At 50.5% G+C, this 12,743-nt stretch overlaps 1 protein-coding gene across 1 annotated transcript; it reads left to right on the top strand.

Annotated features, from left to right (window-relative positions):
- Nucleotides 1-3,033: 3,033 nt before the first annotated feature.
- On the top strand, nt 3,034-10,877 carry LOC125425345 (protein FAM189B-like; the record flags this gene model as incomplete). Its single annotated transcript, XM_048482958.1, has 2 exons — nt 3,034-3,573; nt 10,812-10,877. Coding segments are annotated over 2 exons (606 nt in total), but the record flags the coding sequence as incomplete, so codon positions are not given.
- Between the last annotated feature and the right edge of the window lie 1,866 nt (nt 10,878-12,743).

The raw sequence follows: 12,743 nt of genomic DNA, 5'->3' as shown, positions 1-12,743 counted from the left end.
ACAGACAGACAGACAGACAGACAGACAGACAGACAGACAGACAGACAGACAGACAGACAGACCGGTGTACCGGTCGCCTAGCGCACCGAGGGACGGCATCTGCGGTTGCTGGAGGTGGTGGCCGACTGGGCGTTGCGGTTTCCCAGACTTATTGTCTTGGGTGATCTCAACGTCCATGTCGACACCGCCTCTTGTATGGCGGCTGCGGACCTGGTGTCATCCATGGCGACACTGGGCCTCTCCTTAATAAATTCTGGCCCCACGCATGAGGCCGGTCACACGCTGGATTTGGTCTTTGGGTCGGGGGTTAACCTGGTCGTATCCTCTACAGACAGAGTGCCATGGTCCGACCACTATGCCCTGAAGCTGCGGCTGGACATGCCACGCTACCCCTGTCTAGGCGACGGGCCGATTTTTGCCCGCCCGCGGAGACTTATGGATCCAATTGGTTTCCTGAATGCTCTGCGGGAACCTGAACCTGCCGGCACACTCGATGAGCAGGTGGAGGATTGGAACTCCCGCCTCTCTGATGCCATCGAGACTGTTGCTCCCCGGCGTCCTCTGGGGCCCCGCTCAAGGCAGGCTCCGTGGTATACGGAGGAGCTTCGCCACATGAAACGGGTGCTCAGACGTCTAGAGCGAGTGTGGAGGAAATCTCGTGGCGAAGCTGCGCGAACATCTTATAGGACGTTTATGAAAGCCTATGAGATGGCGACGAAGGAGGCGAAGAGGGCCTTCTTCTCCTCCTCTCTCGCATCTGCTAGCTCTCGCCCGGCACAATTATTCAGGATAATTCGATCTTTGACCTCTTTATCAGAGGGTTCTACAAATCATGGATTGGTTGTTAGCTGTGAGGCTTTTATGAGCTTTTTCGCAGATAAAGTCGCGTCGCTCCGCCAGGACCTTCCGGCCACCTTAACTACAATGAGCGAACTGGAGGCTCCCTTGCCGTCTTCAGGCCCTAGTTTGGCCCAGTTTTCCCTGCTCTCTGAAGCCGCTGTTGACAGGGCCCTGGCTGCTGTTAGACCTACTACCTGTCCTCTGGATCCGTGCCCTTCCTGGCTGATTAAATCGTGCCGGGAGGAGCTACGACCCCATCTGTTGAAGATCATCAATGACTCCCTTGAGCAAGGAGTCTTTCCAGATGGGTTGAAGGAGGCGGTGGTCCGCCCGCTCTTGAAAAGACCATCCTTAGATCCTGGAGATCTGGCCAATTACCGCCCCGTCTCGAATCTTTCGTTTCTGGGGAAGGTAATTGAGAGAGTGGTGTTGGAGCAGCTTCAGGGCTTTCTGGATGACACATCGGCCTTCGATCCCTTCCAGTCCGGCTTCCGTGCTGGGCATGGGACGGAGACGGTTCTCCTCGCTGTCACAGATAAGCTCCGTATGCAGCTAGACCGAGGCGGATCGGCGCTGCTGGTGTTGTTAGATCTCACCGCAGCGTTTGATATGGTCGATCACGACCTTTTGACCCACTGCCTGGCCGCTTCCGGGGTTCGGGGCACTGTCCTTCAGTGGATTGCCTCGTTCCTCTGGGGGCGTAGTCAGCAAGTGTGGTGTGGGGACAAAGCTTCCCAGAGGTGCCCGCTTCATTGCGGTGTGCCTCAGGGGGCATTGCTGTCCCCACTGTTATTTAACATCTATATGCGACCGCTTGCTCAGCTGGTACGGAGCTTTGGGCTGATCTGCCATCAGTACGCTGATGGCACTCAGCTCATTCTGTTGATGGAGGGGGGAGCTGCCGCTGCCCCTGCAGCTCTACAGCAATGTTTGGAGGCGGTCGCTGGTTGGTTACAACAGAGCAGGTTAAAACTTAATCCATCGAAGACGGAGATCCTTTGGCTTGGTCGTGGGGGTGAGATTGGGGATTTCCAGCCGCCGGTGTGGGAGGGGGCCATATTGGCACCGACCCCCTCCGTTCGCAGCCTGGGGGTCCACCTGGATTCGTCTCTTTCGATGGAGACCCAGGTGGCCCATATAACCCGGGTTGCGTTTTTCCATCTTCGACAGGCCCGTCGGCTGGCCCCCTTTCTCTCCAACACTGACCTAGCCACTGTGATCCATGCAACGGTCACCTCCAGACTGGACTATTGTAACTCGCTCTACGCGGGCCTTCCCTTGCGCCTGATCCGGAAACTGAAATTGGTCCAACATGCGGCGGCCCGGTTGCTCACAGGGGGTGCCTTTCGTGAACACATCTCCCCTGTGTTGCGCCGCCTGCATTGGTTACCTATCGAATTCCGAATCATGTTCAAGGTGTGGGTGTTGACCTTTAAGGCCTTACGTGGCCCGGGACCCTCGTACCTTCGGGACCGCATTACCCCATATGTCCCGGCTCGTCCTCTGCGATCAGCAGAGGCGAATCTACTGGAGATCCCTGGCCCCTTGATGACGCGGCTGGCCTCCACACGGGCCAGGGCCTTCACAGCCCTGGCACCGGCCTGGTGGAACACATTACCACCAGCTATTCGGGCCCTGCGGGACCTTGGAGAGTTCCGCAGGGCCTGTAAAACCGAATTATTCCACCAGGCCTTTGGAGAGTCCAGCCGCCGATAATGCCCCGCCCCCCCCTGCTAGTAGGGTCCCCTAACATCATTGGGACCCCTCCTCATTTTTGGAAGAGGGTGGTATATGGGTCTCGCGGGCCCTATTGTAGAATGTACCTGTTTTAAGATTTTTATGTTTTTTGTATGACTTTATGTTGTTCACCGCCCTGAGCCCTCCGGGGATAGGGCGGTATAGCAAGTTTAATAAATAATAATAATAATAATAATAATAATAATAATAATAATAATAATAATAATAATAATAATAATAATAAAAATAGATAGATAGATAGATAGATAGATAGATAGATAGATAGATAGATAGATAGATAGATAGATAGATAGATAGATAGATAGATAGATAGATAGATAGATAGATAGATAATCTCCAGGATTTTTCCCAACCAGCGTTGGCAATCCTATTTGTAACTCAAGGGCCTTTGTTAGCTGGCCCATCTCTCTCCCTCTTCTCTCTTCCCCCATGCAGCTGTTTCGATGGATAGCGGCTCCCTGGTCATGTCAGAAATCGTAGACATCCCCGGAGACAGCAGCCCGTCGGAGGACTCGTGCCTGCTGGAGACCGAAGGCTCCGTTCGCTCGGTCGATTACGTCCTGTTCCGTTCTATCCAGCGCAGCCGGGCCGACTACTGCCTGAGCGTGGACTGTGGGCAGTGTGGCCTGCATCCGCAAAGCCCCACCCTCCAAGGCCCGTTCGAGGAGGTGCCGCGCTCCCGTCTCCTTGGCGAGCGCTCCTACTCCTGCTCCACGCCCACCGCGGGCTACGAGGGCCTGCTCGAGGTGGGTGGCGCTCTGACCCATAGCTGCCACCGCCTGGAAGGCCTGGGCCGCAGCATGGGACCCTGCTACCCCGAGGTGCGAGTCAAAGCCAAAAGCTCGCTCCCGGGACGCAAAGGCCCGGGGCGGCAGCAACGCCGGAGCAGCGAGGTCTCCTTCCGACTGCCTCCGACCTGCTGTCCTCTCCTGCGATCCCACAGTGATCCTGGAATTACCTCAGCCTGTGACACCGGTGAGTAGCCCAAGCTTAAGAGATTATTTATTTATTGTTTAGATTTATATACCGCCCCATCCCTAAGGGGCTCTGGGCGGTGCACAACAAGTCAACGTATATACAATTTACAACACGAGATCACAATAAGTGGCCACATAAACAATTATTACATTTACTAAAATCCATTAAAACAGCAGCCAATACAAGAACAGCAGGCGTCCCATAAAACCAATTTATTAAATAAGCCTCCCCGAAAGGAGGGAACGGCCGGACTCCTCCCTAGGAGGGTAACATAGATGTAGACAAAAATAGAGTGGTAAAAAGTAAGTGAGTAAGGGGGGGCGCCCTACTCAGCGACTGGACACTCCAAAGGCCCGGCGGAACAACTCAGTCTTGCAGGCCCTGCAGAATTCACCAAGGTCCCGCAGGGCCCGGACAGCTGGAGGAAGAGTGTTCCACCAGGCTGGGGCCAGGGCCGTAAAGGCCCTGGCCCGTGTGGAGGCCAGCCGCATCATTGAGGGGCCAGGAACCACCAGCAAATTGGCCTCTGCTGAATGCAGAGGCCGAGTAGGGGCATATGGGGTAATGCGGTCTCTAAGGTACGAGGGTCCCAGGCCACGTAAGGCCTTAAAGGTCAAAACCCACACCTTGAAGATGATTCGGAATTCCACGGGGAGCCAATAATATAACTAACTCTGCTGGCATTAACCTTGTTAAACTGTGCTTCCAACTTGACCTGATCCCTCTTAATGGTCTAACCCAGTGGTTCTCAACCTGGGGGTCGGGACCCCTTTGGGGGTCGAACGACCCTTTCACGGGGGTCGCCTGCATCAGTGTTCTCCATCTGTAAAATGGATAAATGTTAGGGTTGGGGGGTCACCACAACATGAGGAACTGTATTACAGGGTCACGGCATTAGGAAGGTTGAAAACCACTGGTCTAACCAAATATATTAATACTGGAGAGTATACCTTTCTTTCACTATGGGGAAATAGCATCATAGACTATGCAATGGTTTCCCAGTCATGTTTTGTTCTTGTACAGGACTTTCAGGTTGTACATCAGGTATGGAGCGACCATTCGCCACTAACGTTAGATATCGCCTTAAAGTCACCAAAACAGAGGCCTTTCCGCACCGCAATGGGCGATCCCTGAACGCCTGCCTTGTCTCCCGGCTTCCGGCTTGTCACAGAGGCCAGGGGACACGCCCCCGCAGCCTTTAGCGTCCCTGGGGCGCTCTTTCCCGCCCGTGAGGAAAGGGCCAGAGGGTTTGTGATTCATTTACAAAGATGAGCCCCAAAATTATACGGCGTGACTTGGTAGAATCAAAAACCCCTGAGTATCTTGACTCACCTGCGCTAAAGAATCTCAGAGCAGAATTGATCTCAACGACATCACCTGTTGAACTTTCTAATCAACCGGATACCCTATTGCAGAGGATTTTATTTATTTTATTTTATTTATTTATTGTTTAGATTTGTAGACTGCCCCATCCCCAAGGGGCTCTGGGCAGTGCACAATTGTATCAATATACATACAAGATATAACAAGGATCACAATAGTGACCACAGTTACTAAAATCCATTAAAACAGCGGTCAAAACAATAATAACAGGCGTCCCATAACCCAGTTCATTAAAAACCTCCCCCAAAAGAGGGAACGGCCGGACTCCTCCCTAGGAGTTGTAAAAATAAGGGTGCAAAGGGGGGCGCCCTACTCAGCGACTGGACACTCCAAAGGCCCGGCGGAACAACTCAGTCTTGCAGGCCCTGTGGAATTCACCAAGGTCCCGCAGGGCCCGGTCAGCTGGAGGACAGCTCTGTCTACTCAGCAGCTAGACTCCAGTGCAGTACAGACCAATAGACATCGAGATACGAGCTTTTAACAGGGATTGTAGGATCCTGAAATCCCAAATCAGGGAGGTCTATTACTCTTTTAAGACCAGGAACGGAGCTAATCTGCCCACTGAATACTGGCAGCCAGGGATTGAAATGACACCAGGGAATTTTGGACAATTGTTTCAGGTGATATGCGCTCCAATGCATACTTGATGTCTAAGAGCAGCAGTGGCGTAGGAGGTTAAGAGCTCGTGTATCTAATCTGGAGGAACCGGGTTTGCCTCCCAGCTCTGCCGCCTGAGCTGTGGAGGCTTATCGGGGGAATTCAGATTAGCCTGTGCACTCCCACACACGCCAGCTGGGTGACCTTGGGCTAGTCACAGCTTCTCGGAGCTCTCTCAGCCCCACCCACCTCACAGTGTGTTTTTTGTGAGGGAGGAAGGGCAAGGAGATTGTAAGCCCTTGGGTCTCCTGCAGGAGAGAAAGGGGGATATAAATCCAAACTACTACTACTACTACTACTACTACTACTACTACTACTACTACTACTACTACTACTACTACTACTACTACTACTACTACTACTACTTCTTCTTCTTCTTCTTCTTCTTCTTCTTCTAATGTGGACCCACAGACCTGGCTCTCCTACTTTCAGAATCTTTTTCAGGGTGCAAGCGGTAACTACACTTCCGCTGATCTCTCTGTTTTAGAAAATACCCCGGTTTGGCCACCAGTGTCTACAACTGAAATAAAGTCATTAATCGAACAACTAAAAACTCCACAAACCCCCCTGGCCCTGACGCAGCCCCTCCGGGACTTTACAAAACCTTTATAAATTGGTGGCCTCCTATCCTGGCAACCCTATTCACCACAGCTGACAAAACAGGTATTGTCCCCTGTTCCTGGACCAATGCAGTCATAACCCCCATCTTTGAAAAGGGAGACCGCACTTCCCCGGCCAACTATAGGCCTATAAGTCTTCTTTCCATTTCTGGGAAGCTATATGCTAAACATCGTCTAAATAGGCTTGTTGAGTGGGTGGAACAAAATAGGATCTTGGGCCCGGCACAAGTTGGATTTAAAAAAGGCAAGACTACTTTAGACCATTGTATGGTCCTTCATTTAATATCCTCAAAATACTGTACAAAAGGAAAGTTTAACCTCTATGCTGCCTTTTTAGACATGAAAGAGGCTTTCGATTCAGTTGAAAGGAAGTTGCTTTGGAACAAACTAGATAAAATGGATATAGACACCAGACTCCTCCTACTTATTAAGTCCCTTTGCAGTAACACCACTTGCCAGATTAAGTGTACGCCCACTGGCTTGCTGACGCCTAAAATACCAGTTGCAAAAGGTGTTAAACAGGGATGTGCCTTGACCCCTGTTCTATTCAATTTGTTTTTCAATGACTTAGCACCCACTCTCAAGAAAGTACACACGCACTGTCCCAGTTTGGGGAACACCCAGTTACCAATTCTGCTTTATGCAGACGATGTGGTTTTTCTGTCAAGATATAAGGTTGGTCTATAACCGTGATGGTGAACCTATGGCACGGGTGCCCGTCTCTGTGGGCACTCATGCCATCATCTCCCCCTCCCCCTTCCCCCCTCACCCAGCCAGAGGTGGCTGCCAGCAGACACGTTAGGAGTCGCTCTTCACAGGCTGGCTGTGCACAAGGCTCTCTGCCGGCTGGGGCTGAGCTTCAGGGAGGTCCTCTTGAATCGACCTGATTTGCTCTAAGTACCATCTACCACCCCACAAGTACCCCCCTCCCCCACAAAGCTTGGGAGACTGGAGGCTGGCACGCTTTTCTTGGTGTGTAACTTTTGGGACCAAACTAAAACTTTGGGGGTAGGATTAAAAAGCAGCAGTCCGGGTGAGGGGCTTCCATTGGGAGGAGCCAAGAGCATGGCAGGTGTAGTTCACCCCGATTGGAGTGAACTGTTTGTTAAGGGCCCCCCTCCCCTGGGAGAGAGAGTGACAGGGCTTTTAGTGCCTGGGAGCCCAGGGTGGGGAGGAGAGATCTTGCAAGGTCCCTAGGCTCATGACGCCAATCCCGTTCCCACAGGATCAAAGCAAAAGTACAAAAGACAAAAGGCATTTCACACGGATAAAGAATTGAGCTAAACCTAGCCCTGACCAACTGGCAGGAAAGAGAGAGGAGCATCCCTTACCACCCTGAGCATCCCTTCCCCACCCCCCTTGTCAGAATTAGGGCTATTCTGACAGAGGCAAATGTGGGACAGAGAAGTCTATTTCAAAATATTCTCCATGCTTTTATTTTTCTGTTCCTGTTGCATTTTTGTGGGAATTCAAGTGCAGTGATGACATGTGAAGGAAAAACCGCAGATCAGATGGCTGGTCCACAAATTTAGCTTTCCTGAAGTTATCCCACCCCTCGCACAGCATTCTTGCTTAGGATTGCCTTCCTTGACTGCCTTTTTACTTCTATTTTGTGGTGGTGGGGTTGTTGGGTTTCAGAAAGCGAAAGTTTTACTTCCCTTTCCCCCTCACTCCTCCCCCTCCCCCTGCCAGGCCCCCAGTGTGATAATAGTGTAATTATTTCAGGGAGATTATTAGCATTAAACTTCAGACCTAGTTTTGGGGAAGCATGTCAGTAACATAAAAGGAAACATTTCTTCACACAATGCTGCCACAGAAGGTGGTGATGTCCACTAACCTGGATAGCTTTAAAAGGGGCTTGGACCGATTTATGGAGGAGAAGTCAATTTATGGCTACCAATCTTGATCCTCCTTGATCTGAGATTGCAAATGCCTTAGCAGGCCAGGTGATCGGGAGCAACAGCCGCAGAAGGCCATTGCGTTCACATCCTCCATGTGAACTCCCAAAGGCACCTGGTGGGCCACTGCGAGTAGCAGAGAGCTGGACTCGATGGACTCTGGTCTGATCCAGCAGGCTAGTTCTTATGTTCTTAAATGCCTTAGCAGACCAGGTGATCGGGAGCAGCAGCCGCAGAAGGCCCTTGCTTTCACATCCTCCATGTGAGCTCCCAAAGGCACCTGGTGGGCCACTGCGAGTAGCAGAGTGCTGGACTCGATGGACTCTGGTCTGATCCAGCAGGCTCGTTCTTATGTTCTTATGATTTTACTGTGTGGAATAGCAAAATCCACTTGCAAACAATTGTGAAAATGGACTGAAAGGGCATTACTGTGCATGTGCAGAAGGGGCCCAAGAGCAGACATAGGAAGGGCGTTTGGAGTGTCCAGCTGCTGATAGGGCCAGTGTGGAGTAGGGTTACCAGACTCCAGGTGTGGATATTTCCCAGAACTCCAATGGATGTCTAGATTACAGAGCTGAGTTCTCCTAGAGAAACGTTTGCTTTGGAGGCTGTACTAGAATAATAGAATCATAGAGTCGGAAGGTACTCCCAAGGGCCATCAAGTCCAACCCCCTGCAATGCAGGAACACACAAAACTTCCTGACAGATGGCCATCCAGCAGTGGTGTAGGAGGTTAAGAGCTCGTGTATCTAATCTGGAGGAACCGGGTTTGATTCCCAGCTCTGCCACTTGAGCTGTGGAGGCTTATGTGGGGAGTTCAGATTAACCTGTACACTCCCACACACGCCAGCTGGGTGACCTTGGGCTAGTCACAGCTTCTTGGAGCTCTCTCAGCCCCACCTACCTCGCAGGGTGTTTGTTGTGAGGGGGGAAGGGCAAGGAGATTGTAAGCCCCTTTGAGTCTCCTACAGGAGAGAAAGGGGGGATATAAATCCAAACTCCTCCTCCTCCTCCTCCTCCTCCTCTTCTTTTTTTTTTTAAAAAAAATCTGTAATGCCTTCACTTCCATGCAGGAAGGGGATTATGTGCTTCTTCCTACCTATCTCATAAAAAGGACAATCCAACAGCATATGAGATACTGTTTCCACAGAACCCATGCCACACGGGCATTTCCTTTATGTGGGATTCCAACTCCTCCTCCTCCTCCTCCTCCTCCTCCTCCTCCCCCCCCTCCTCCTCCTCCTCCTCCTCCTCCTCCTCCTCCTCCTCCTCCTCCTCTTCTTCTTCTTCTTCTTCTTCTTCTTCTTCTTCTTCTTCTTCTTCTTCTTCTTCTTCTTCTTCTTCTTCTTCTTCTTCTTCTTCTTCTTCTTCTTCTTCTTAATTTAAAAACCTCCAAAGAAGGAGACTCCACCACCCTCCGAGGTAGTGCATTCCACTGTCGAACAGCCCTGACAGTCAGGAAGTTTTTCCTGGTCTTTCGGTGGAATCTCTTTTCCTCCACCTCGAACCCATGACTCCTGGTCCTAGTCTCTGGAGCAGCAGAAAACAAGCTTGCTCCCTCACCAACATGACATCCCTTCAAAAGGCAATGGCTTTTAGGCACAAGAAACACTTTGTACATGCGCTAAGAATCGTGATCTTTACCATTTTGCCCAACTTGCCCAACCTCCCTTGCTAGGGATGTGCATTCGTTATATCTGAGCAGGAAAAAAAATGACATCAGACTTTTTGGGGTATTTTTTCAGCTGAATACACACCAGAGAATCCGCCACACTGGTGGGTTATTCTAGTCGTGAAAACCCCTGGGAAAAAAACTGGGTTTATTCTGGATTATTTTGAAAAGCCAACTAGCTGCAGTGAAAGGGCTGTGTCGTTGTTGTGTGTCCTTTTCCTGCCATTGGACTGGTTTTAAGGACAGAAGGAGGCAGGAGACATTTCTCAGAGGCAAATACGAGAGAGCACCTGAAGGGAAGCCATGATGTTTGTCCAGTCGCAGATACCAGTGGAATTCTTTCCAGTTCTTCTGAGCATGGGCGAAGAACACAGGGGCGGGCCTTGACTGCAGCCAGATTCCATTACAGCAGGGTGTTTTCTGCACAGCTCTGTAGATGGACATCTCCAAAGGTTGCATCCATTCAAGGAGCATCCATTGAAAATGCTGGGGGGAAGAATTAGGACTAATCAAAGGAAACACTTCTTCAGGCAACGTGTGATTGGTGTTTGGAATATGCGGCCACAGGAGGTGGTGATGGCCACTCACCTGGATAGCTTTAAAAGGGGCTTGGACAGATTTATGGAGGAGAAGTCGATCTATGGCTACCAATCTTGATCCGCCTTGATCTGAGATTGCAAATGCCTTAGCAGACCAGGTGCTCGGGAGCAGCAGCAGCAGCAGAAGGCCATTGCTTTCACATCCTGCATGTGAGCTCCCAATGGCACCTGGTGGGCCACTGCGAGTAGCAGAGAGCTGAACTGGATGGACTCTGGTCTGATCCAGCTGGCTTGTTCTTATGTTCTTAAGGCCATTGCTTTCACATCCTGCACGTGAGCTCCCAAAGGCACCTGGTGGGCCACTGCGAGTAGCAGAGAGCTGAACTAGATGGACTCTGGTCTGATCCAGCTGGCTTGTTCTTATGTTCTTAAGGTTACCAGTCTTGTCATTTTCTCCTTCCTGCAGGTGACTTCCAGGAGGTGTTCTGCACCAAAGCTATGGAGGATGACATGTCGAATTCCTCTGATACAGGTGAGAATGGCAGTTGTTTAGGCAGAGACATACGTTGCTTATAAGGGCAAAACAAGGAAGGACTGAACTCGAGAGCCAGAGTTGTGTCGTGGTTAAGAGCAAGTGGATTCTAATCTGGAGAACCAGGTTTGATTCCCCGCTCCTCCACCTGAGTGGCAGAGGCTTATCTGGTGAACCAGATGTGTTTCCGCACTATGACATTCCTGCTGGGTGACCTTGGGCCAATCATAGTTCTCTCAGGACTCTCTCAGTCCCACCTGCCTCACGAGGTGTCTGTTGTGGGGAGAGGAAGGGAAAGGAGCTTGTAAGCCACCTTGAGTCTCCCTACAGGAGAGAAAGGTGCATTCTAATCTGCAGGTGCATTCTAATCTGGAGGAACCGGGTTTGATTCCCCGCCCCTCCAACTTGAGCTGTGGAAGCTTATCTGGGGAATTCAGATTAGCCTGTGCACTCCCACACACGCCAGCTGGGTGACCTTGGGCTAGTCACAGTTTCTCGGAGCTCTCTCAGCCCCACCCACCTCACAGGGTGTTTGTTGTGAGGGGGGAAGGGCAAGGAGATTGTCAGCCCCTTTGAGTCTCCTGCAGGAGAGAAAGGGGGGATATAAATCCAAACTCTTCTTCTTCTTCTTCCTCCTCCTCCTCCTCCTCCTCCTCCTCCTTCTTCTTCTTCAAAATGAGGAAGATCTAAATGTGAATTATGGTCTAATTTTGTATATGGTCTAATATGGTCTAAATATGGTCTCAAACCGCACAACTGGAAAAGAGATCGCAAATTCCTGCTGGATATTATTATTAGAAGCAATGTCATTGTGCAACCGCATGCAACAATTTGGTAACATCTATGCCACAATAAAGCTATTCTTTTGGTAATCATAATGAGCATTTACATTGCAGAACGCTGCACTTCTGAAAAAGGGTGTGTCATGAAAACCTGCATCCTAATAAGACTTACCAAGACCCAATTAAAAACACATCTACAATCAGTTTGGTTGAAAACTAATTAACGTGGCTTTTCAAGACACAGCGGAGGTCATCGGGAAATGACTAAATGAAACAACAAAGCAAAACAAAATGCAAAACGTCGACGCAAAACAGACTGAACGAAACATCAGAGCAAACAAAGAAACATCGAAGCAAAACTTGGCACGTGAATAAAACCACATATGACCTGTAGGCAGGGAAGAGAAATTACAAAGACGCCTTGCAAGTGTAGGGATCAGAATAATTCACCCTCCTAACCTCTCCGGGCCATGTAGTGGAAAACAGCTGAGCAAGTCCCTCCGAAATTATTTCCGGGCAATTTACAGCTCCCAGTTCTGGAGGCTGAAATGGAAATGACACGAAAAAAGTCAAAGATATAGTTAAAGAGTGACCAGGGCTAAAAAGAGATATGTGCCGTGGAGATAGGGGGTAGGTGTCCAGCTGTATTGGGAGAATCTCCTCTCGTTTCCCTATGTCATCGCTCCACAGGCCAGAGGGGAAAAATTGGGGTGTGGATCATGGAATGTCACTTCCGGGGCAAAACCGGAAGTGATGTCATCCCACTGAGCTGATGCTGTAGCGTTCTCCCAAAACTCTATGGTTCAACCATAGCGTGAACTCTCAAGCGTCACCCAGATGTAGAGGTGGGATCCAGCAGGTTCTCACAGGTTCCCGAGAGTAGGTTACTGCTTATTTGTGTGTGCCGAGAGGGGGTTACTAATTGGTGATTTTGCCCCATGATTGTTGCCTTAGTTACGCCCCTCCTCTCAGCAGTAGCACGCAGAACTTGGAGCAGTCTAGAGGTGCACCGGCGTGCGTGGCAGCCTGTGCCTGCGTGCATTCATTTCCCGCCCAAGGACCGGCGCAGCGGCTGCGTCCTTGC

The sequence above is a fragment of the Sphaerodactylus townsendi genome, unplaced genomic scaffold (genome assembly GCF_021028975.2).
Source record: "Sphaerodactylus townsendi isolate TG3544 unplaced genomic scaffold, MPM_Stown_v2.3 scaffold_307, whole genome shotgun sequence".
In the NCBI taxonomy this organism is placed as follows: domain Eukaryota; kingdom Metazoa; phylum Chordata; class Lepidosauria; order Squamata; family Sphaerodactylidae; genus Sphaerodactylus; species Sphaerodactylus townsendi.
This window is presented reverse-complemented; position numbering and strand designations above follow the sequence as displayed.